Source organism: Anser brachyrhynchus (assembly GCF_964034855.1).
Source record: "Anser brachyrhynchus genome assembly, chromosome: 4".
In the NCBI taxonomy this organism is placed as follows: domain Eukaryota; kingdom Metazoa; phylum Chordata; class Aves; order Anseriformes; family Anatidae; genus Anser; species Anser brachyrhynchus.
The window spans coordinates 3,110,600-3,134,669 of record NC_137698.1 but is presented as its reverse complement, the minus strand read 5'-3'; the positions used below and the strand labels follow the sequence as shown (position 1 = coordinate 3,134,669).

General features: G+C 46.8%; 1 protein-coding gene across 15 annotated transcripts in view; it reads left to right on the top strand.

Moving 5' to 3' along the window:
* Positions 1–24,070, top strand: part of ALPK1 (alpha kinase 1) — a 41,139-nt gene that overhangs the window by 8,584 nt on the left and 8,485 nt on the right. For 4 of the 15 annotated variants that reach the window (XM_080591297.1, XM_080591289.1, XM_080591296.1 and 1 more), the window contains 8 exons: positions 343–387; positions 4,988–5,198; positions 8,881–9,035; positions 18,430–18,628; positions 19,785–19,844; positions 21,486–21,572; positions 22,274–22,350; positions 23,581–23,676. In XM_080591297.1, the coding sequence (XP_080447423.1) occupies positions 358–387; positions 4,988–5,198; positions 8,881–9,035; positions 18,430–18,628; positions 19,785–19,844; positions 21,486–21,572; positions 22,274–22,350; positions 23,581–23,676 (915 nt within the window). In that variant the 5' untranslated portion in view covers positions 343–357. Of the gene's footprint in view, positions 1–342; positions 388–4,144; positions 5,199–8,880; positions 9,036–15,114; positions 15,323–18,429; positions 18,629–19,784; positions 19,845–21,485; positions 21,573–22,273; positions 22,351–23,580; positions 23,677–24,070 lie in introns of those variants that run through there. The other 11 variants (XM_080591294.1, XM_080591292.1, XM_080591303.1 and 8 more) reach the window with 4 other exon arrangements.

Below are 24,070 nucleotides of genomic sequence, written 5' to 3'. Positions count from 1 at the left end.
TAATACAGCCAATGCCAGTTGGTATATCCAGCTTTACCGAAATAAAACATCTAATCTTTAAGCTGGAGGAGTTAAATAAATAAATAAATAGATAGGTCCCCTAGCAAATGGATTTTGTTGTTGTTTTTTAACACTCTTGTCTCTCTCACGTTGCAAAGCCTCCATGTACTGGCAAGCAAGGTAAATGCTCTAGGAAAGCACAAGCATGTTGTACTGAAATAGGAAACTGAATTTCCTTTCTCTGGAAGATGATATTAACTCAATTACTGAAACCTTTGCTTGCGATACTAAATCATCTTAAGCAAGTTTTCTTTCTTTTTTTTTTTTTTCCTTTCCCTCAAGTTGCCTAATCTGACAATGAAGCTGAGCCTGTTATTTTGGACACAGGTAATGCAGGGTTGCAGAGAGCTCCCACACAAATCCACAGGATGGGGAACAGTTAAGGGTGCCCTGGATGTGTGTGTTCCCTGCTACCTGCTGAAGGAAAAATAAATGTTCTCTTGCTCTTTTAGTGACAGCCGTTGAAAGTTGCTTGGGAAGGCAAGCACAGAAAAATATTGCACCGAGGGTGGATCAGGGAGTGCAAACGAGTTTCAGAGCTGGCATCTCTGTGAGGATGCTTTTTTTCATGTATACTAGCTCCACGCTGAGGGGTGCCCCTGATAAAGCAAGCACAAGCACGAAGAAGCTCAGGCAGACCTCCGCACTGCAGACATGCAGCACGTAGCCTTCCTTCTTCCCTAGTCTGGCTGGTGGATTTTGCTTTGGTCAATGCTTTCAAGTGTTACTGGCATGAAAATCGGGGTCACATGCATGGTATCATAATGACCAGAGTGGTTTGGGATTAGGAGGGAGGAGAGCAGGGCATAGCTGGCATCAAAATTAAAACAGCGCTCAAACTCTAAGTTCCAGCATAGCACTTAAAATAATTAAAATGTTTATTTGAAAGTCAAAACAGCCTCAGTCATAAATAACTACCCGTTCCTCAATTGATTGTGTCGAGTCCCAACTGAGAGCTCTGGGAATAAGGTTTATTTGCTCCCTGTTGGGATTAATCCATAAACGTAGCCTCCACATGGAACTCATCAGGTCTTTGCTTCCTCTTCATTAGTCTCCCTGGAATTGGAGGGTAGCCTGAATAAGATGAAAATTAGGATAATATATTTTCAGCAAGAAAAGGTCTGGCGATCTCTAATTTGTGTTTCAGGACCATAATGCCGTGGAAAATTTCCCAAATGATGTTGTCTAAGAAACAAATGCTTGTTATGCTTGCTGTATTTAATGCATCAATTACATCTTTTTCCTCAAGCCTCTGAAGCTAATTGTAGTCTTAAACTGGCCCGATTGACTCCCAGGCTCCCTCCTATCCACAGTGTAACTTAAAATTCCTTTCTCTTGACAGATCTTTTGGTCTTCTAGCCCAAGGGCTCTGAAATGTCACAGTATGGCCCATTTCTTATTAAAGAGATCATTTCTCTGTAGCCCGCCCAATTCCTCCCTCCCTCCTCCCTCTCTCCCTCCCTCTTGTTCTGAATCCCAGCTCCGATTAGAGGGCACTGCAGAAACACACTTTCCCTCTCCCTGAGACTTTTGTGCTTTTATTCACCGTATTCGATGCAAGAAGTTGCTTTAATCCAGGCTCCACCAGAAATGGCAGAGGTGTTTTTTCATCATTTCTGTTTTAAAGTGTATAACAGCTGCATCAACCATTCAAAAAAAATTTTAAAAAAAATAGTCTGTGCACAAAGCTGGTGTAAAGGAGCTTTTCTGTCACCAGAACATGCTCAAGTCCTCAGTCTGATGTAAAATTGTTTTTATTATGTGTTTTGAAAGTGGCAGCTAAAGCATTTGTTGGCATGTCCTTAGAAATCATTTTTGTCTAGACAGCTTTCTAGCGTATTAAGTAATTTTTGGACCTGCTTTTAATTTTTATCGTCTCAGAACTACATCCCCTTAAAGTGCTGCGTGTTGGGATTTATCAGTGCTGTCACAAAGCTAACCAGTGACCAGTGCAGGGTCCCAAAGGCCCCCAGAAGCCTGTGCTGGCTCTGCTGCTGGCTGCGCTCTCAGGCCCTGATTTGCCACAGGTCCGCAAGCTGCCCGCTTGTTTTTGTCCCCCAGCTGCAATTCAGCGCTACAGCTGTTACAAAGCACAGCTTACAAAGTGGCATCTGTGTAAAGGGTGCTGCTATCGTTTAAGGTTCTCCAGTGCATTTTAAGCTGATTTTATGATGCAAGTCATTGCCCCTAGTGAAGAGGGCTCAAAAGGCTGTCTCCTTTCTGAGCACTAGCGTGCAGTTTATTGCGCTGCCCTGTGTGGTTCCACCACATTGTTGTCCCTGCTGCTGTAAATCATTATTTATTGCGCTGAGCATCCATGCTGTTTATTTAGTTCTTTGGAAAAAAATGTACTCGAAGAACAACGTCTCACTCGCAGACTTGTGTATATCCCTGTTACGGATCCGGCAGTTTCCCGGTGAGTTAAATCCCTGCAATCCTGGCAAGCCACGTGCTGTACTTCTACACTAATTTAAGCTTCCCTGCTAAGCCCCGTCCGCCCTTTGTGCGACTCGCGCGCCGTGCGGCTCACAAAGCCACGGGGCTCTGGCTTGCAGTAGAGCCCCAGTGTGATCTCCCAGGCTGCGGCCCCGCAGCCTTCCACGAGCCAGCTTTAAGGCTACTTTAGGGCTCGGGCTGCAACGTGGATAAGCTGAAGCACGTCTGCGAGCTGCCTTGGATGCTCTTAGTGCCGTGGTGGGTTTTGGTAAAGGCAAGTGGCCCAGCACTCGTTTGCTTTAGCGCACGGTTGTAGAAAATTTGATTATGAGCGTGTATCTGTGAGGGCTGCGAGAAAGCAGCGGGTCTGAGGTACGCCTGCATGGCAGCTACTGGAGAGGGCTCCTGAGGAAAGGGGACTTTTGAGAAATCAATTACACAAAGGAGCGGAGTCAGGGCCAGATGGCGGGGATGCTCCGTCCCAACCTGGGAGGTACTCGTGGGACAGCCACGCGCTGCTCCGCGCAGGGCTGTGTAATCAGATAAATCAATTAGCAGATGTCGCTGCGGTTAGCAGAGCAAGCAACACCACCATAGGTGTGCGACTGCGGCTGTGGCAGAGGGGGACGCTTTGCTTTTCCCTGATGGATAACCAGCAGCCGGCCCAGCTCTTCCAGACCTAGCAGCTTGGGAGGAGAGGGCTTGGCTTGTCCCAGAAGTATGATCTGGGGGCATTGTAGCCATGCACAGATGTCTGCACGTTGCGGGGCTGCCAGTCTCCTGGAGGAGCCACGCTGCAGCTGTGTCTCCAGCCCTGCCTCTGGCTGCTTCATTGCTCAGTGCCAGCTGGGTTTCTGTGCCTAGGACTTGTAGGAGGGACTCTGTGCTTAGGAGTCGTGTTCGTGCGCTGCCTCAGTGCCTGCAGGTGCACCCGTTTTCTGAAAACCCCTCTCAAGCGGGCATGTATAACACAGAAGTGATCGGAGGAAAGCAAGGTGGAAATATAAACTTGTGGAGAGCACTGAAGGGGAGGGCAAACAGCCAAAATCCCACCCCAGTGTTTTGCTGGACCTGCACCTGAGTGCAGACTCCAACCGAAGTGCTCTAACCTGAGCTGTAAGTTTTATTTGATTATTTTTCCTGGTGGGTTGCTTTTTAACAGCTTTCTGAGCAGAGAGCTGGCCAGCTGAGGGCCACAAACACAGCAATGAAACCAGCGCTCTTCCTCTGAGTGCTTTTTCTCCGTTGGGGCTGTGGATGTGCTCACAGGGCGGGCATCCCACAAACACCAACAAATCTGCCTTCCCCACACCCGAGGTTTCTAGCTGTCCACGCAGAGAAGTGGGATGCAGCCCATGTGCCTCGACAGCACCCCAACAGCAGACACGAGAGCTGGGTTTGTGCCCGGGGCTCTGCACCTGCCTGACCTTGTTGCTCCTGCGTGCCCATGCCCCTGCCCTCCGTCTCCCCTGTAACGTCTTCGCCTCATTTCTTCTTTCTCTGACCTCCATCTGCAGCGCCAGCCGCAGCCCTGCTGACCGGCTCCTGCCTCCGGGCTCCGTGCTGATGAATGCTATCCCTCGCCCTGCTCCACCTGCCTTCGCTCTGCTTTTGCATGAGTGCATCTCCTCTGCCCTCTGCTTTTCAGGCTGGCGGCTCGCTCTTCCCAGTGTCGCTGACGGCACGGGCTGTCTGCCACCAGCCCCACGACCCAGCTGCCCCGGAGCTGCAGCGGAAGGGAAAACACTGTCCAGAAATTCAGCTGCTAAAACGCAAGTGGTTTTTTTTTTCATCAGCAGAGCCAACTGTGTCACTGTGTGTAAATTTGCCCTCCCCTTCCCACTTCAGAAGCTTACAGCTTCACTGATTTTAGGAATGTTTTCAGCGGCTGTTTCTGACCACATTGCTTCGAACCGTGGGAGTAGTTCATGAAGGAAAACCATCACCAAATTTGTTTTGCTATGGAAAAAAAAAAAAAAATGCATTTCCTCCACATTTCATTTCTGAGAGCTGTTCCAAATGGCTCTGGCAGACAGCGAGCCAGACGCCTGGGGTGGAAAGCTTTTTATTTTTTTCCTGCACCACCATTGGCAATGTCATAAACGAAGGGCTTGCAGTGGAAAATTCATGGTGAGCCAGGTATCTGGATGAATGTTTGGAAAGCCAACCTCGGACAGAAGCAGACCCCTGCTCCGAGGGGCTTCACCCCGTAGTGGAAGGTGTTTGTGGAAGCACTGTGGCATGAGCTGCACACAGAGGGCTGGTTGCCTGCCTGCCCACAGTTTGGCAGTGCCCTTGAAAATCCCGTCCTCCTCTCCATCACTTCAGAGGTGTTTGCCTCACAGAGCTTGTCGCACCCTCCCCAAATACAGTGCTTGGAGTTCATTGTGTATTTTCACGTACTCCCCTTCTTATTTCCCCCTGCTTGAGTCGTTCAGATAATTGACGATGCTTTCGTTAATCGTTTTCCCCCCTCTTTTTTTCTCACCAGGTACCCCAACCCAGAAGGGATCTTCTCTTAAGCAACCACTCGCCACACACCCGGGGACACCGGTTTGGCAGCAGAGCAGGACCGGGCACCATGAACAACCACGGCGCGGTAGCCGCACTGCTGCAGGACTGCAAGCGTGCCCTGGACACCCTGCTGTCGGCCAAGGCTGACGCCCACGAGGAAGAGGAGCAGCAATACCAACAGTGCCAAGGTGAGGTCCCTGAGGGCAGCAGCAGGGCCAGGGCAGGCGGTTGTTCCTCGGCCCAACCCTATTTTAATTCTCCTGGCAGATGAGAGTCAAGAGATGACTGGATTTCGGGGCCATGAATGGGACGTGGGCTGCGGGCAGGCAGGGGAAAGCAGCCCACTTTGTTGCGGTGAATTGCTGTCAGTTCTAATTTTAGGCTTCAGTAAACATGAGGCTGTAAGGAACAGTTTAGTTGGGGAAGAACAATGCCCGAAAGTTTGCTGATGCACATAAATTTCAGTTATTAAAAAAAAAAAAAAAGAAAAGAAAAGAAAAAGAAAAAGAAAAAGGATGCAACTTCTGAATAAGGGCACATATTTCCTCTCCTTTCATAGGGGCTGGGGGAGGGCCCTTTCTGTTTGTCAGCTTCTCCTAATATATTAAAGAGCTCATTGCCTGAATCTTTATCTTGTAAAATGTGTGTGACCTCTATAAGTGGTGTCCAAAGAAAAAAAACTTGCAGTATCCCTCTTGAAAGGAAAATCCATGCTGGCTAATGGCTGGAATAAATAACCAGGAAAGGAAGCAGGATTTAGTGAGGGCTGTAATGGAAGAGCTCTTCATTTGTTTCAACGCTAACAATCTTACTAGAAACCAGCATTTATTTCGGCATTGTCCTGATACCTTGAGAGTGGTTTAAAAAAAAAAAAATGTTATTAATTCCAGTGGAAATCCAGCTCACACTGATCATGAAAGGATGTAATATACTTGGTTCAGTTTTGTCCAGAGTCAGACTTTCAGAGGGCTACACAACTTAATTGCCACAGCTTTTTTATTCACCAAATAAAAGCCATGTTTGAATTGCTGAGCTTGTGTGAATTACACCTTTTTGTACAGGGTAGGGAGGTTATGTACTACTTTCTGCCACGCAGAAAAATAACTTCAGTAAGTACAGAAAATTAAAGTAAAGGATACAAGTGACATTCCTGGGGGAAAAAAATAAAGGCATCAGCAAAAATCTGCAAAATTTCAATTTAAGTGCAGGTTCTACTTTGTATTACACTTTTTCAGTACCATCCATTTTCCAGTGTGGTGTCAATAATGTTTGGTGCTGCTTCGCATGAGTGGCTTGACCATAATGTCAATTTGATCTTTAAAACCCTTTGTTTGCTCGGGAGTGCAGGGCTGCTTCAAATATGTTTTTACACACGCCCTTGTTCTCGCTGGGAGGTCAGCCACCTTCTTCTGAAGCACCTAAGCCTGTCTGTGCTGGAGGGTGGTGTATAGGTTTCTGCGAAGGATGCTGGAAGATTTTTCTCTTCTTTTTTTTTTTTTTTGGTTTGTTTTTGACAAAGGGTACTTTGTTTTCTCATCACAAATTCTTTTAGGCTTTATTATCTCTCTTCAGAATAGGCTCTTGAACTCCTAATCAAGGAGCGCTTTTCCCCTTCACCCTCCTCAGCCCTTTTCTCCCATTAAATACCGCAGCGTATGAGGAATAATCAGTTTAGTTCCAGATAAGGTAAATCAGCGCCCCCATAACCGCTCGATTAGCCACGGCCCTTCAGGTGAGCTGCTGGAGGAAACGGGCGATCAGAGCCCGCAGGGAGGCTCCGTCCTCTGGGGACCTGCTCGCACCAGCCGGGGCTCACCACGGCTCTCAGCAGCCTGAGGATGCTCCTGGCACAGGCACCGAGGTGCTGCCTCTGTTAGTTAGCCGGGGCTCGTTCAGAGCCAGGAAGGGCTGAAAGACAAGCACGGATAAACTGGGGTGAGGTGGGGAGCAGATCCTGCTCTCGCTTCATGCGATGGGACACGTGAAGCACTTCTGTTTGCTTTCAGATTAAAAATCGACTCCTGCACAGGTTCATCTCCTTTTCCACCTCCCGTAATTAATGAGTCGCAGTGACAACAGCTGTCCGCTGCAGGAGTAAACTCTTGCTCTGGGAGCTGGATTTCAGCTGATAGCTAGAAGATTGTTCATGCCAGCTCACCGACTATACTGTTTACTCACAGCGTTTCTGCCTTACAGCACCACGTAATTATCATTAGCACACTAATTGCATTCATTTCCATGTGGTGACAACCAGATGTCAGAGTGAGGCTCGAAGCTAGGCTTATACGGATGGCCAGCCCCAGAGATGGCTGAAGGGGCCTGGATCACCAAACCCTGCCAAAAGCCTCGCTCTGGCTTCCTCCTCTAACCAGCTCGGCAGTAGCGGCTGCTGAGGAGGCCTCTAAGAGTAAAAGTTCAATATTAAAGATGTTCTTTGGTGCATCTAGTAGGAGTCAGATTAAGGTTTAACTGAGGATGGCGTGGAGAACAAAGGTAGCAGCAACATCTGTGTGCTTCAGAGAGAATACCAACATCCACGCCACCCCACTGGTTGTTTTTGTACTTCCTGACTCTGTCGCCTTCTCCCGTTTTGGTGTTGTTGCTCCTGCGCTGGTTTTGTGGTGCTGTCACGACAGGGATACAGGGAGCTACGAGACCTGTGAGGACGGGAGCTGGAGGCACGGCCTCCTCTCCCCCTGGCCTTGCCCCTCGGCCACCTTTCCATGCCCGGGAAGGCCGAGCCTCTCCGGGTGCGACTTGAGACCAGCGGGACAGCGTGGTCGTGCTGTACGGTGTGACGGGAAACATACCCAGAGCTGCAGCAACAAGTGAGAAAACTTAGGTCGGAAGAAGTGGTGTGTTTGTAAAGGTGACTTTGTAGAAAGCTGGCCCTGAGTATCAGACTCACCACTCTTTCTGGAAAAACATCCCGGCGAATGCACTGCAATCTGGGCACAAAACAGAATTCTTATGTTGTGTGTTTTCTAAAATCATCCGTAGAGGGTTGATTAAAAAATATGTAGTAATACATTTATTGCATTACCTCGTTAGAGCAATGACGGTCTCTAAGCAGCGTTTTTTCTGGGGATTAATGGCCAGAAGGGGCTAGATCTGCAGCTGATGATCACCATTAACCCCATCTGGTCAATAATCCTTGTTAATCCACTTTTATTGGCCAGAGAGCCTGCCTGGCCTAGGGTTAGCACAGCACACGGGGGCTGCAGATTTGCCGCTCTTTCAGGGAAAATTAAACGTGGGCTGCAGCTGAAAGGAAGGGAGCTGGCATCCTCCACCCCTGCAAGCCTAAAAGGCCAGGTCCTCAGCCCGCCTGAATGACTTAGCTGCACCAGACCAACTATTTTTCCCAAATGATCTATTAAATAATTATTCTCGAGAACATACAACTTGTTTTTCACTGCATCCCCTTAGATCTTTGTGTGATTGCTATCTACGGCCCAGACTCGTCTCCCAGGCTGGCTGTGGCTTTTCAGGCTGGTTTTTGTTACTGCCATGAGCAAAACCTGTGCTGTGACAAGGGACACAGGCAGGGCCGGCTGTGCTCACCTGAGTCCTTGCCTCGCACAGAGGTTCAGGTTTCCTCCAGCCTGCCCCGAAGCAGCACCTCACGCTCAGCCAGCCACCCAGCCGCATTGCTTCCTGCTAAAAACTCCTTTAATGGCCAATGGCTCCCATTTACCTGGAGGGCAGAGCAGACGACGGTGAGGGTTGGCTGGCGAGCTCCCCCTGCCTGGGATGGTGCTTGTGGGGGTCCCGGCAAGGTGCGAGGGTGCGGGATGCTCTCCGCAGGGCGGCTGCTCCATCGTGGCAGTTGTGCACGCCGTATCCTTACCTGCGCTTTGACCTTTTCAGCATTGCTTCCTGATGACTTGAGGACCCTTCTGGAGGAGGCGAAGGAAATGAAGTGGCCCTTTGTGCCGGAGAAGTGGCAGTATAAACGAGACGTGGGCCCCGAGGACAAAACAAACCTGCAGGATATGATCAGCGCCAGGCTCCCCGATCTGCTGGTATGAAGTTCAACACTCTTGTTGTGGGCAATGTGCTGCTGTGGTGCTTGAGACCGTCTTACTTGTGGTTTCAGAGGGTTTTCTCCCTGCCCTGTAGCTGCAGCAGGTGAAGAGCTGCTTGGTGCTAAGCCCACCTTAGTGTGCACGCTCGCTTTGCCCGCTCATACGGTTCACAGTGCACTTCTGTTTCCAGCAAGATGGATGTTTGCCTTTTCCCTGAAGATCTGGAGTTGTAATAATGCTAAAATGCCAAATGTTAGCCTGAAGTCCTACAAAACATGAGTTTGGGAAGCATTATGTGCACTGCTGAGAGGCAGGGAGGACTGCTCGCTGCGGTAGGGCTTGCCCAACTTGTCACCTGCCAGTTTTCCAGAAATCCCTTGACTGGATCCCTTGGGGGGCCTCAGCTGGCCAAAACCCGAGCAGAAAAGGCAAGAGGGTAATGGGACTTCCACACGAGGCCAGCAGGCTTTGTTTGAGGAGGACGATGGCGCTGAACAGCGACGAGGAGCCGCGAGAAGCCCAGCGCAGGGCTGTGCTGCTGCCAGCCAGGGCGTCAGCCTCAGCAGCACCACACGCCGCGGGGATCCCGAATTTGTGGTGGTAGGGGGGGGGGGTTGCTGCTCCTTGGGTATTTATTTTCTTCTTCTCTTTGGTGTGTGTGGCCTCGGACAGCAATTTATGGCAGAGGTTGACCTCCTTTATAATCCCCGCGCGGCGCTCCAGCTTCGCGGCGTTTGTCTGCGCTCTCCCAGGACAAACACCTGCAGTAAGCTCCCGGAGAGACCTGGATAGATGGGAGATTAATGCGGCTGTAATAGAGGGGCAGTGTTTCCAGCATTATGCCCTCTCCCCAGGTAGATGGATCTTTTCTGAGATGATACCAATTATTTATTGCTGAAACATCTGTTGATAACTGCAGCTGCCCTTGTTAAACAAAGCATATCGTGGGGTCATAGACCATAGGGACCTGAAATCCTACCGCATGCTAGTTTTAGGCTATTCACCGACACCCCCTGAAGTCCATCGGTTACCCTCGGCTTCAATGGTTCGTCGTGTGGTTGGAAATACTTTGTAAACATTGTGCTGCCTTTCCCTGTGTGCTTTGAAGTATTATTTCATCTTCATTGGTAATTTATATTCCAGTGCTATTGTACCATGGGAAAAAGGGAAAACCTTTTTTGTTTTGCATTTAATTGTAGATAGACTGACATTTTGACCTGTATTATTAGTATTAGTCAGGAAAAGGGATTTTTTTTCCCCCTTCATCTACCTCCCCCCCCAGCCCTTTTTTTTTAAATAAAATTTCAAGGCAGAGCAAAGGCTGCTTCAGTTCTTTGAATAAAAAGCTGGGGGGAAAATGAGGCTGAAGAGAGGTGATTACAGTGCGATGAGGAAAGATAAAAGTCTGAGCTACTTTTTTCTTCTCTTTTTTGGCATGAGGGACAGAAGGATAATGTCATACCCCAAAGGATAAAAAAAAAAAAAAAAAGTCTTTGTCAATTTATTGTTCAGGAAAACCTTTAAAAATTTTCATCTCTGTTTATTTTAATTTGCCATGCTCAGAATAAGCTCATAAACCGTAATTCATTACATTTAAAAAGCGCTTTGAGATCCATGAATGAAAGGCGCTTCATTACCATAACACACTGGCGTTGTTACGAGGGGGCAGATCTGCCTGCCCGCGCTCCCGACCACAATGTTTTACTCGGTGAGTCGGCTGAAACCAGCACAGGGAGTAAGCGGATTAGGGCTTTGGCTTCAAGGGTTTGCCTTAGTGCTACACTTTAAAAAGTGGGATACCCGATGCTGGCGGCTGCATGCTAGCTTGACACATCAAGAAGGCAAAGCCACCTGCACCTGCATCCTTTTAAAGTGCTCTTCTTCGTCTTTGCTGTGGGATCATTACTTCTGCATGCTGGCCACAGCCCTAGGAAGGCAGAAACAGCTTGGGGGGCAGGGGAAGCGAGCAAGCCGCAGTCTCCCTGGCACGCTCTGGCTGCAGCCTCGCTGCAACAGGAGCCGTGCAGCTGCTAGAGCTAGGCTCGCTGCACATTTTGGCAATATAAGCAAGCTTGGTTTTTTGCTTTCCTTCTCTCTCCACTGTGTGAAATTGCTGAACCACCCCAGGGACTTGAAGGCAACAGATTTACCGCAATATTTTAGGCAAACCAGCACCGCTGTTTTTACAAAACCTTTGCATCTCTCAGAAGGGTTTGTGTGTGTGTGTGTGTTGTCGGTTTTTCTTTCCCTGCTGGGGATTCACCATCCAATACAAAGGCCACCCCACGTCAGCAAGCTCAGCGTACCGCTTGCCACGTCCTACTAGCGGGATTTGAGAGAGCCTCACTGCCAGCTGCCGTCGGCCAGCGAGCCCTGCCAGAGCTCCCTGCAGATGGGAGGGCGATGGCCAACACTGGTAGCCAGTGAAAAAATCTGGGAAGCGCTGGGATTCTTGATTTTAACAAACCAAAGCAAAATCAGAATTGTAAAGGGAGTCTCACTGACGAATGCAGGCACACAGGGGTTACTTTTTCTAGCTAAAAAATGCACATGCTCTGGGGTTAGGACTGGGGCTGCAGTTCCAAAAGGGAGGCTTGCAGGGGTTGCCCTTCCTGCAGATCGCCAGTATCTGTAGTGATGGAAATATCCTTATGCTCAGTGACCAGCCAATAGAGGGCAACATGCCCATGTGCACGTAGTCTTTGATCCCACAAACCCTGCTGTGGGGGTTTCGCTGAAGGACATCTCTGCATACGAGTAGCTCTCCTGTAGGATTACTCAGGCAATTATTTTTTTATTTTATTTTTTTGTGAGATCACATCCCGTGCTCAAACACTTTGCAATGATATGGAACACCACTTTGTTTTTATTATACATGTGAGTAATTCCTGTATCCAGGCTCTGGCATTCAGCCACAGACCAGGATCTGCTGCAATAGGTACAGTGTGAGTGAAAAAGCAAAGCCCCAGCTTCAGAGATTTCACCACCTAAGGCCTTGCCAGTGCAAAGACACCAAGGAAACTCATTCGCAGTTAATGTTTAAATTCGCTGTAGAGATGACCTTAAATCACCTTTGTAGTGAAGGTGTCCCTCGGGTCTCCCCTGGCTGCATGCGCTCCCAAGGCTCCCCAAAAGCAGGTCTCCTCCGGGAAGGCCTGCAGGGAGCTGATCCTGTGCTGCCTGCCCTGGATGGGGAGAGTGGATCCTGGCCCTGCTTGTGCAGGCTTATTGGGACTGTGGAAAAGAATGGAAAATAAGTCCCTGCCACCCTTGCCTGGGCCTTGGCTAATTACGTGTTGCTGGATTATCATTAGGGGAACCGTTCTGAGGGAAGTGCCCCACTACCCTTAGGGGGGTGTGTGTGGCACTTGAGAGCTGGAGCCTTTGAAAAAGAACTAAAGAGGGGGCTGAGGATTTAGTTTTCTCCTCCCTGTACCTGCTGGTGTGGTAACAGGAGAATTAAAGCCCCGAGGATCTTGGTTGTTCAGGCTGACCTTTTGCTACCTACCTCATAAGAGCTCTTCTTGGGTGATCCTGGTGGAACAGGGAGCGGCTGAGCCCAGAGCCGTGGCTGCAGGCTGAATTCAGCACAAGAGGGGCTTGGTGGCATCCTGACCCCCCTTACACAGTGTCATCCCTGGCACTTCGGGGCTTTTTGAGTGAGAGGTATCAGAGATCAGGTCCTGCCAGCACAGGAGGGTGGCTGCTATCTCGTGTGTCACTCGTGATGCCCAGCCAAGGCAGCAGCTTCAGCAGGACAGCTTCAGCTCTGGGGTGCGGGGGCAGCTGTATTTTCCTTCCAGCCACTTCTCAAATGGACTTATACTTTGAGGACACAGATTTAGGAAAGACTCTTGGGTTTCTAACTGATTATAATGGACTTAATGCTGCCCTGCCAGGAGGGATCTGCCACTGGCATTTAGATATTTTTAAATATTAAAATATCCCATTTAACACAGTATTTTAATGATCCACAAGGGATCATCACAATAGTGTATTTAAATAAAGATTGAGCACAGCAGGATACATCAGTGCCACAAAATTCCTGTTGCATCCATCCTTGGCAGCTAGCAAAAACGGGGCACTCCTGTGGTCCCTCAAATCCCTGCTGCCCTGTCAGATATAGGAGGCTCACAGGAGCTCCCCCCTCGACGAGTCTCCTCGGTGCTTTAAAGGGTGTTCCCCCAAAATGCTCCTCCTGAGAGCATGCAAGTTCATCATGCTGTCGGTGGCTTGCCCACTGGCCCCACAGGCTGGTGCCCTCCTTCACCACCTCTACACACAAGCAGCACCCAAAGCAAAACCTGCAAGCAGCAGCTAGGGCAGGGGTGCTGCCTTCCCCTTCCACGTCCCCACGAGGCATGGGGGGTCCTCTCCCTCCTGCCAGGGTTTTGGGACACACAGTGGGAGCTGGGGCAGCCAGCGGGGCTCTCCTGGCACCGCTCTGCTGGAGCAAGCGGCAGTGCAGGAGTCGAGAGTGGGAGCAGCATGGGGAACAAGCCCTTGGTGGTAAAATTAAATCACTGGCCAGTTAAATTGCCAAAAAGGGGGGCTGTTGGTAAAAGCAGGGGTTATTATCGCCCTAGTGGCTTCTCACTTCACGAAGGAAGATGTGGCTGCTTGTAAAAACCGACCCATTCTGTGGTGTTTTGAGCTGCTAATAATGGACCTAGTGCTGCACTCATTGAATAAACACCCAACTCTCCATCACCTTCAGGATGAATAACTTGAGCTAATTAACGGCTTCAGACGCTCAAGCCATTAAATTGGGTCCTCTGCTGCTCAGGGCAGAGAGGAAAGTGTCCAGGAACCTCTCATTCCTCGCTCCGCAGCTATTTACTGTGTGGCTCGCCCGTCCTGTGTTGGGGCTTATCCATCTGCACATCGCGGACATGCTTTCTCCTGCCCGTCACAGAGGTGGTAGGAGGCTTAATTCATTGTTATTTGCAGAGTGTGCTCTGATTGCCAGCTGAAAGGCTGAGATTGATAGAGAAGTCCCGTGCAGTGACAGCAGCTTTGGTCTCTTGGAAATACGGGCTTTGCTAACAGTGCGTGGGGTAAAAGGGCGAGACTTCAGCCAAATCCATTGGTGTTTTGACTGTGTGTTTAATCTGACAGGGGACGAATGCGGCGGGAGAAAGAGCTGGGCAATTTGTTAGGGTTCAGTGAAGTGCTAACTAGGAGTAGATCTTGAGGGAGAACTAAAGCACCTGTAAATGCATGGCATTGAAACCCCGCCCCGTGCACAGAGCTTGAGTTTCTTTCTTGACTGCTCTTGTGTTGATGATTTTTTTCAGATTTGAAACTTCCGACTCAATTACAAATGAAGACTAAAATAGGCTGAGGCGAATGGCTGTAAGAACACACAGGAATCAGGAGTGCCAACAAAACTGTGGCCGTACTCTGAGAATGGTCTCGAACCTCGTTGCTTGCAGAGGTTTCTGCAAAAGGGACCTTCCTGAGCCTGCAGGCTGCGTGTGGGACCCTCGCTTTATAAAGAGGGCAGAGAGAGTGGATTAAATCAATATTTCATTTATTTGGGCTTGTAATTCCTCTTACATCAGCTGTCGCATAAAGATCTCTGCAACTCCCTACCCCTCCTCCCCGCCCTCATTTACTATGCACCAATAATTTCCCTTTGACGCGATCCTGCCAGCTCCGGTGCCAGATGGCCCCTGCTCTGAGCTGCTCCCTCTCTCGGGAGCGGGCCCCATTGTCAAGGCGAAGGAGGCATCAAGGCTTTGAACCCGGTGCTGGGACCCAAATTTCAGCCCTGGTGCGAGAAGGAGCTACCCCGCTAATGCAGGGAACCACGCGCACAGCACACCCTCCCACTCAGTGCCATTAGGCACAAGCCCTTCGCTGACGGATGTTTTGCATTTTCCCCCACGGTCCGTGTATAGAAATCTCGTGCAGATTTAATTGGGACACCACCTGATTCCACTTCCCAGGCGTGAGGTTCCCTTTGTGTCCCAAACTCAATTAGACATATGCATGGGGCATCGCGGACACAGATGTGAAAACAAAGTGCGCACGTACCTCGCTCTGTCTTTTCTCTTTCTCCCTCTCCACACAGATGCACATGAGGCCAGAAATAAGGCGAGTGGACCTGCTAGCCTTACCCTGGCTTGCTCCAAAAAGCAATGAGCCCAGTGGGCTGCTGGTGGTGCTCTGCCAGGCTGCTGCCTCTCAGGCATCTCGTCCGGCACGGTGAGGGGAGCACACCATGTGCCAGCAGGACATATTCGGGAGTCGCTGAGGAATTTCGGAGCGGTGGGTGGAAGGTGAGGGTATGAATTTCTGGGTGTGCTGCTGGCAAGGCGGGAACGTAATTGCAAAGCTTGACACCGAACCGTGTTCCTGCGTGCCACACAGCGTGCAGCCCTGCCTTTCAACAACAACAACAACAAAAAAGTAGCCGAGTTTCTCCCCCTGGCTTGACTTTTCTACATTTTATGTCCATTTGGTTTTGGAGAGGGACACAAGAGGTTTCGGCATTGAGTGGAGAGTTAAATTATGCAGCTGCAAGGCTGCCAAGCCCTTCAGAATAGGATGCTTCGTTTAGATTTTCCACAATGCTATTGAAGTGCTTATTTTCCTCCTGAAGAGACACAAACAGATGCAAACTTCTGTAAACACTTTAGAAATGAATTCAGTGAGTTTGGCCTCTCAGCAGTGCTCAATAGCTGACAGAAAAATGTCTAATTAGTGCAAGTGGAAATAATAGGGCCACTTGGATTCCTTCCATCCTCCTCCAAGTCTACTTTTCCTAGGGACTCAAAGGCCCTTTTGTTTGGTAGGTCACCCTCTCTCAGGCTTTTGTGCTCCAATCTATTAAAGGAAGAAGGGGAGGAAAAAAAAATAGATTAGGCGATGCTCTGTGCTTAAATATATGGCCTGTTCATGAGCATTTCGAATGGATAGTTTGCAGTGTCAGTTTACAGGTGCTTAGAGAGAGGGATTCCTCCATTGTTGACCAGCACAAGCAGTGCTGCGCGCACGGAGCTCCAGGAATCCTTTTCAAGTGCCATCCTCTTAGAAAATCCAACTCTGGTTAAAAAAAAAAAAAAAAAAAAAGGAAATTTGCACAAACCCGCCTCACTGAACTGCAAACACGCTAGCAAGTGCTTGCAGCAGGCCAGTGCTGCAGCCCAGCGTTCGTGCCGCAGGTCGCGGGCTCTCCTCCAAATGGTTTGAAATGGGCTTTGCCCCGCACCTCAGAGGGCTACATACTTTAGAAACAAGTGAATGTTTCTTGGTCAGGCTGCTGTGAAGAATTTAGGCTGGGAAGAAGCCAAGGAGGGTGCCCAAGAAGCCTGGAGGGTGTTTGCGGCAGTCAGCGGACACTGGTGTCTCTGGCTCGGTGCTCTCGGGCCTGGGCCTTTACACAAGGAAGGCAAGGCAAAGAAACTGCTGCTGCAGACATAAATGGAAGATAGCTGCCTAACTCGATATTTTAGTGGGGAATTGGACCGAGTTTTCTTGACAGTCTCATTCTCTGATGGTGCTGTGGGGCCTGAACCTCCTGCTCCTGCGTTGCTTTTGCTGCCATCAGCACAAGTACTGACTCATAAGAACGAGATGAGAAATGCATCCTTTTATGAGGACGCTTCGTATGGTTGAAGGTGTTTCCTGTTTTATTCTCTCGCCTATTTTACCATACCACTAGGCAGTACTAGAGCATTGCCAGCTCCCAGGTGTTGGAGTGAAGCTGGGCGCCAGAAGGCCTGGCTCTGTGGGCTGCTGACCTGAAGTGAGACTCCACAGCTGAAGAGATGAGTCCTTCCTTACAGCTGGTTTCCGTATTTCAGATGTGGTATGCTTCTTCCCTCCACACCCTGTTTACTTCGTAGTTTGCAGGGAGTTTGTAAGAATCTCATTAAGAGGCATCATTTTGTACTCTTCACGTTCATCCTGTCTTCTGGCCTACAGAAAGATTTTCATACAGGTTGCAAAGGACTTGAGGCAGTGTTACTAGTCATTCCTTGTGCCCAGAAAAAAGTGTTTGCCTCAGGCAGCTGTTCTAGTGAAACAATGGCCAAACAACATCCTCCCCATCCTGCATGACAAACCTGTAGAAAATTGATCATCCAGGTGTCAGGGTGTGGAGCACCTACTTGCTCCTTACTGACAGGAGTGCCGATCCCTATCCACCACGGAAAGGGGTGTTTGGTGCTGTCCTGGCAGATGTTCCCAGGTCCTAGTGGACTTCAATGTCCATGGTGAGGCCAAGTTGCCTCCACATGGCTGTCTCACTGGCCTCCTGTCCACCTAACAGCATGCTGCCTGAGGAGCTCGGGGTGATTCCTAGTGTCGGTGTGACGGCTCAGCGGCTGCGGGGATACAAAGAGAGTTCATGCAGGCTTAGAAATTATTAAAGACGACCTGCAAGGGAAAAGCATTGGACTCCTGCCCTGTTTGTTCGTTTGTGGTGTACAAAGGAGCGTTTGATCCTCCAGCCTTAAAGCTGCATTGGTGCTGGTTGTTTGTAGTTGGGGCCTGGTCCCACAGAGAGATGCAGGTCCCCTGGGAATCCCCCATTTCCCGGGGGACTTCTAAGGAACAAGAGGAAAAGGAAAGATGGGACTGAAACGTAGTACTCATACTGAAGGTAGCAGGAGTACCAGCTAATCAACCGTAATAATCAGGCCCCTTGGACATTTGCATGTTCATGCATATTCAAGGAGGCCTGACTTTTTCCAGAAATGGTTTGAAAAGGTGCTTTCTGAGCTGTGTGCATCTCGGTTTGCTTAATACGCAAGACAGAGTGCTCAAGCCCTGTCTCTTGTGTACGGCTTGAGCTCCATCTGGGACAACTGCTGAAGTGACCATTTCCAATCTCTTTCCAGACTAGTGTCCCTTTTGAACTAATTGTTATTACTGCTGTTAATCTGCTGGGTATAATTTAAATTCATTAACAGACCACCAAATTATGTGGTTCCAAATACTAAACACCAATTAGAGAGACAAAAAAAAACAAAACAAAAAAACACAGGAATAATATATGCAGATAAAGCAGAACAAAGAGCCGGAACCTTCCAATGTTAGAATGAAAATATAAACAAAATTAGTCAAATTATAGGATATAAGTCTAGTCCAATCAGTGCCACAAGGGCTTAGCCCTTTATATACATGGCTAGGATGATAGAGATTACAAGCAAAAACTTTGAGACAGAACTTGGCTAGCAAGTATTTGCTTCTTGTAATGTTTAGTAACTTTACTTGCTATGAAACTGCAGTTGCCTTACAGCACATGACTGAGGAAATTCAATTCGTTTTCAAATGGTATATAGGCAGCCCTGTTAGGCAGGGAATTACTAAAGCTGAGTATTTTATTTAAACTGTTGACTACTTGTATTTCTTGAAGTTGTGGCACTGGTGTTCTTTTCAGGTTTATTTGAAGGCCTCCATCACGGCCAAGGACTGTGTGACGGCGGCTGCTGTTGTGTTCCTGATCGACCGGTTCCTGTACTGGATTGATGCCTCAAGCAAGCTCCTGAAGATCGCCAAGGGCCTGCACAAGCTGCAGCCCGCCACGCCGATCGGTCCTCAGGTGGTCATCCGCCAGGCTCGCCTTGCCGTCAATGCAGGTGCTGGCTACCAGGGAGCCACCGCTCCATTTTCTCAGCTCAGGCCCTATTAGGAGCTACTTGACTTTGAAGAAGATACTGTGTCCCTTTCTGGGGATGACATGCTTACGGCCCTGGTGCCATCTTTTCAAACGTGCAGCCCACTCCCAGCCCCCTTGAGCCCTCCCAGCTCTTCTCAGTAGCACAAAGGGGCTGGTATAAAGGGTGTCAGAGCCAAAAGCAGTAGAGAAAATTGTGAAAGGGTGTGGAAAATACTAATTGGAGCTTTTGTTCCTTAACAAATCTTCCCTGCTGGTTTCAAACAGGGATATCTGAATTGCTATACTTCTGACCAAGGGCCTTTAAGAAGTAAATGAGAGTCCTGGCATTTTCTCTGCACTGTCCCAGCTGCTTTTTTTTTTTTTTTTCAGTGGGACCACTTGACTATGCAGATGATGCCGCTTACAAACCCCTCTAGGATAAATTGATATATTTATTTTTTTAAATGTCCATCCTTCCTATAATGTGGGCAACACCTGAATAATTTTTAATATATCATCTTCCTACTGGGAAGATGTATTCCCACTTGTTCTGGGGAGAAGAAGACAAAGCCAAACAAACCTGCTTTGAAAAAGACAATTGAGGAATATCTTAAGTACAGAACATAGTCTGGGATTCCCAACCGGTGGGGTGGCCAGCAGCTCAGTGCCTGCCCCACTCTCATTGCCTCCGCTCCTGCCCGGAGTCCCGCAGCAGCCCAACAAGTGGGAATGAGCAGAGTGAGAACAGTGTCTGGAGTCATGTGCCAACGCTGCTGAGCTTGTGTTAGCAGCTGGGTTGACTCTAAAACCAATGCACGGCCTTAACCTCCCTCCTAAAGGAGAGGTAACCATGGCTTTCTGAAGCAGGTGTCTGGCTAGAAATATTTGTCCCATTGGCATTTTTTGCAATACTTTTTGTATCTATAAAATAGCTTGTATCACAGAGATTCCTGCGCACGAGGTAGCATCTAGCAGTGCATGCTTAACTGGGAAGTTTAGGCTAATTGCAAACACAATAAGAACACTGGGAAGAGGAGTAAAATTTGCCAGGGCTTTCACTGTTGAATATTTTTGTTCACTTCATACCACAAGGTACATTTTTGTATTCATTTTCTATCTTTGTTTTGTTTTATCAGGTAAACTCTTAAAAGCCGAATATATCCTAAGCAGCCTTATTAATGACAATGGAGCAACAGGTACATATATATTTATTTTCCAATTTCATAATTACTATTTTTTTGGTACTAATTGTAACAGTCACACAAATTTCAAATACAGCCAGTCTGACATCAGTAAAGACTCCTTACATCATGCTTCTCTCTTCATCACCATTCTCTTCTACAATGTGGAAGCTGAAACCTTGTTTTGAAACTTCTACAATTCATCTTTGTATGTCTTTACTTGGGAGGAAAACTATTCTGGACTGACAGCCTTTCTACTAATTTCTCTGCCTGGAGAATTTTAAAATGTAGCCCAATTTCAAGCAATTGACTGATCGGTGATACAAGATAAAGACAACCCCCCAGTTGCCAAGAAAACCAAATTGGTTGAGTAATGCTTATCCTCCACATTCACACCGATCTTGTGAACGAAATTAAAACTTTAACCTCGCCCTGCAGCAGATTATAGTGCACTTATTTACTATATTTTGGAGTTGAGAAAAAAAAGAGAGCAAATTCTTCATCCTAAAGCACTTTCTTCAATTACTGGATAGACAAGCAAAACTGTAAAATGGGAACGTTCCTTAATGTGCAATGATACTTTTAGAAATTACTTCTTTTTCCTTCCTGTCAAATGACTATACCGCTGGCCATGTGACTTGCTTCAGATATGGAGGGATGTGTAGAAATGGTAAGAATTCACAAATTTTGTCAGACATTCAAAATTAGTATTTAATTACGGTTTTGACGCAAATATATTTTAGGTTTTCAAACCTGTTAACTATTTGCTTAGCCTTCAGAGTTTCTATAGTCAACTCATTCATGTTTTGTCTACAACCATGAAAAGTAAAAAAAAAATAAAATAAGAAGTCTGTTCTGGTTTTTATTGTTCTGTTTTTATGTGAAACTGAGATTCTTATACAAGAAGAGTCCTCAGTCGAGGGCATTAAACAAAATACCAGATATCACTGTTAAAGTAGCACTGGCTCTGCATTTCATCTTTGATGAGATTGTGCTATTATTTTCAGATTATTTTCATAATATTCAATGATAATACTTAGTTAACGTTGAAGATGTGTTGTTGAACAGGTACTTTGTGCTAAGAGTAGCAGTGAAATGGTCATATTAGGAAAGCTTAGTGGTTTCGTTTTTTATTTTAATGAGATACTCAATATATATTTGATAATGAAACGCTTTGTATAACCTTGTATAATCATGCTGTTTTAATGTGAAAATTTTTTGTTTTAATCTTCATGATACACCGGTATCTGAAAACATATTTTGCCAATGATTCAAAGTATTTTGTTCTGCTGCGTGTACTAGTGATAACGCAGATAACCATGTTAATCCTTTTGAATGCTTTTTAGTGCAAGTCTGTATAACGTTTATACACAGTGACTTTTTGTTGCTTCACAGAAGACAAGAACCTTTTGCTTTTTATGTTGTTCTTATGCTTTGTATAGCTGTCATTCAAGCTACATGCTCATATAGCTGTCTGCTTATATTCCTTGCTGCACTGTCACCTTATCATCTCTCTGGCTGCAAGGCCTGACTCAAACCAGCTGAACTCAATGGAGAGATTTCAGGCAATTCGACAGGATTTAGGTTCTCCTCAGAGGCCTAAAATGATGGCAGCATTTTTTCATTCTCTATTGAAATTTTCAACTCTTTTTTCAGGTACTTGGCAATATGCTAATGAAAGTGATAGGATCCTTGTTCAGTCGGTCTGCTTACAAATCAGAGGACAGATTCTGCAAAAGCTTGGTATGGCTTTTTTTTCTGTAAATATCTATTCAAGGTTTCTCCCAGTTTTTTTCCTTTATAGTCAGGATTTGTAATAATGCGCTTGTCATATGTCAGAATTTTAGCTTGTGTGAAACGTCTGCCTGACATCCATAACACAGCCACAGAAGATGAGTTATACACACATCTGTTTGAAGAATCAAGGACCTAGAGCCATGTACCAAGCAAGCACATTTTAAGAATTACCATCGTATTATTAATCTAACCAGAAGCCAAGGAGCATCCTGCAATATTGTTTCATTCTTCTGCTAACACTTTTCCCGAATTCACTGTTTCCCAAAAGCATGCAGTAGCTTAACATGGCTACATCACAGCAGTTTCTTCTGTCAATATAAGATGATCCCTAGCATTCAGTATGATGGACTTCTGTATTCCAGGCTTGGTACTTAGGGCCAGCAGCCTTAGTTTTATGCTTTTGCCATAGCCTTTCATCTTCAGCGACTGTTGAGATGAGGTCTTTAATGAGCATAAAATGTGTGTTTATACACAGCCAAAAGCTAAAGGAAACTAATGTTCACCATCACCAAAGCAAAATATGCCATGATATGGTTTTATACTGTTTCCAGGGCTGCCAACTCAAGAAGATGTAAAATAAACTCAGCCTATTTAAAGCCATTTGTAGCAGTAATCTGCTTAGTGACTATTTCTCTGGTTTATTTCAGGGATGTGGTATGAGGCAGCAGAGTTGATTTGGGCTTCAGTTGTAGGATATTTCAAACTTCCTCTACCAGATAAAAAGGTAGGATCTCCTTTTCACTCTGGATAGCTTTGCCAATCTAATAATCATTCCAGATTAGCTTTTGTTGATTTCAGTCATGTCTTTTAGAAATAAAGTTTCAATTATGCACCTCAGACACGGTTAACATTAAGGACAAATATTCCAGTTGGTCTGTGTATCACATTGTTTGTTTCCGCATGCATGCACAGACTTAAAGACACCTTTTTCCTGCAGGGAAACGGAGTGATAGTTTTCATTAGCGATAAAGTGATTTCAAAGTGATAGTTTTCATTAAGCAGAGTTGTCTGAAGTGAGCCATCACCTAGGACGTCACAGGTGTCTCTGACAAGGACAGACTAATCCCAGAACACAACCATAGATTTGGGTTTCTTGGTTTGGTTTTCTTGTTTGTTTTTTTAGCATTTCTGTTTGCTGAAATGTTCTCAAGCTGCCCTACACTATCTGTTGTGAGTGGTGCATGTCCCCTGGCCCTGCAGCATCTGAACACCTTGCAGCAGCTAATATATCTGTCTTTAACACTTTTGTGAGGCATGGTCGCACTAATATTCCCTCTGCCAATGAAGCAACAGTCATACCATGTGTCCGTAGCTAAACAGGAATGTGAACCTAAGTCTTGCAAGTCCTGGGGTGATTCTTTAATAATTTTTGTAATTGTATTCCAGAATAGGATATACCAAAAAAACAGACCTCATCACCTCTCCTCTCCCATACTTAAAAGCTTGACTTTAATCTCAGAACATCCTTACGAGACCAAAGATGTGTAGTGAATTTTGCAGAAAGTGTACAGATGCTTCCTGGCATTCTCAACTATTTAGCTGGGCAGGCCCTTAGCTATCAGGTGTAAATCAAAAGTTCAGGAAAGAGACTTCGTTTTCATTGTCACAAAGAGCACCCTGGAAAAATATCTAAGGAAAATGCAGTGCTATTGAAGTTACTGTTGAAGGCAAGAGCTAGCAGTTATCAGAATAGCTGCCACTCACGGAAACTCATAAGGGTCCACCAAGGCAGCATTTTCTGTAAGTTAATAAAACCCTACCAAGATGACCTGAGTTTCTCAGCAGTACTTCTCTTTGGATCCTTTTTGGTTCATTTTGTTGGATTTTCGGTGTGGGTTGTGTTGTTTGTTTGTTTGTCTGTTTATTTGTTTTCTGGTTTGACATATACAGAAACTAAGTAACTGTGAGAAAAAAAATTCAAAACGTGGGAAAAAACCTTCCATTTCTTTTTCAGGGAATTGCTACCTCCTTGGGTATTATAGCTGATATCTTTTCTTCCATGAGTGAGAAGGATTATATACGTTTTAAAACCAATGCTGAGATTGACCTGGTAAGACTTGGTTTAGTATTTGTGGGTGCAGATTCTTCAGAAAAATTGTATGTCATTGTCCCAGATTCACTCACATTTTGTCCGCCCTCCAGTTCCTCTCCTAAGCTAAGAGGGCTAAAGAATATTCCATCGCTCCCATTCATAAAGTTCATTAGCACCTAGACGGAAAAATGCTTTGCTCCAGGAAAAAAGAAACAGTAAAAATATTTATTTAGTGTGGGTATATGTGTATGTATGTATAATACACAGATGATTTACAGAGCCCCAGACTGACACATCTATGGTAAACCTGAGCGAAAAGGCTCTTTCAGAAATACAGTCGGCTGCTGTTGTGTAAGATTTGATGTCCTACTCTGTCAAGATTCAAAGGCATCAGAAACCTCAGGGAACCTAC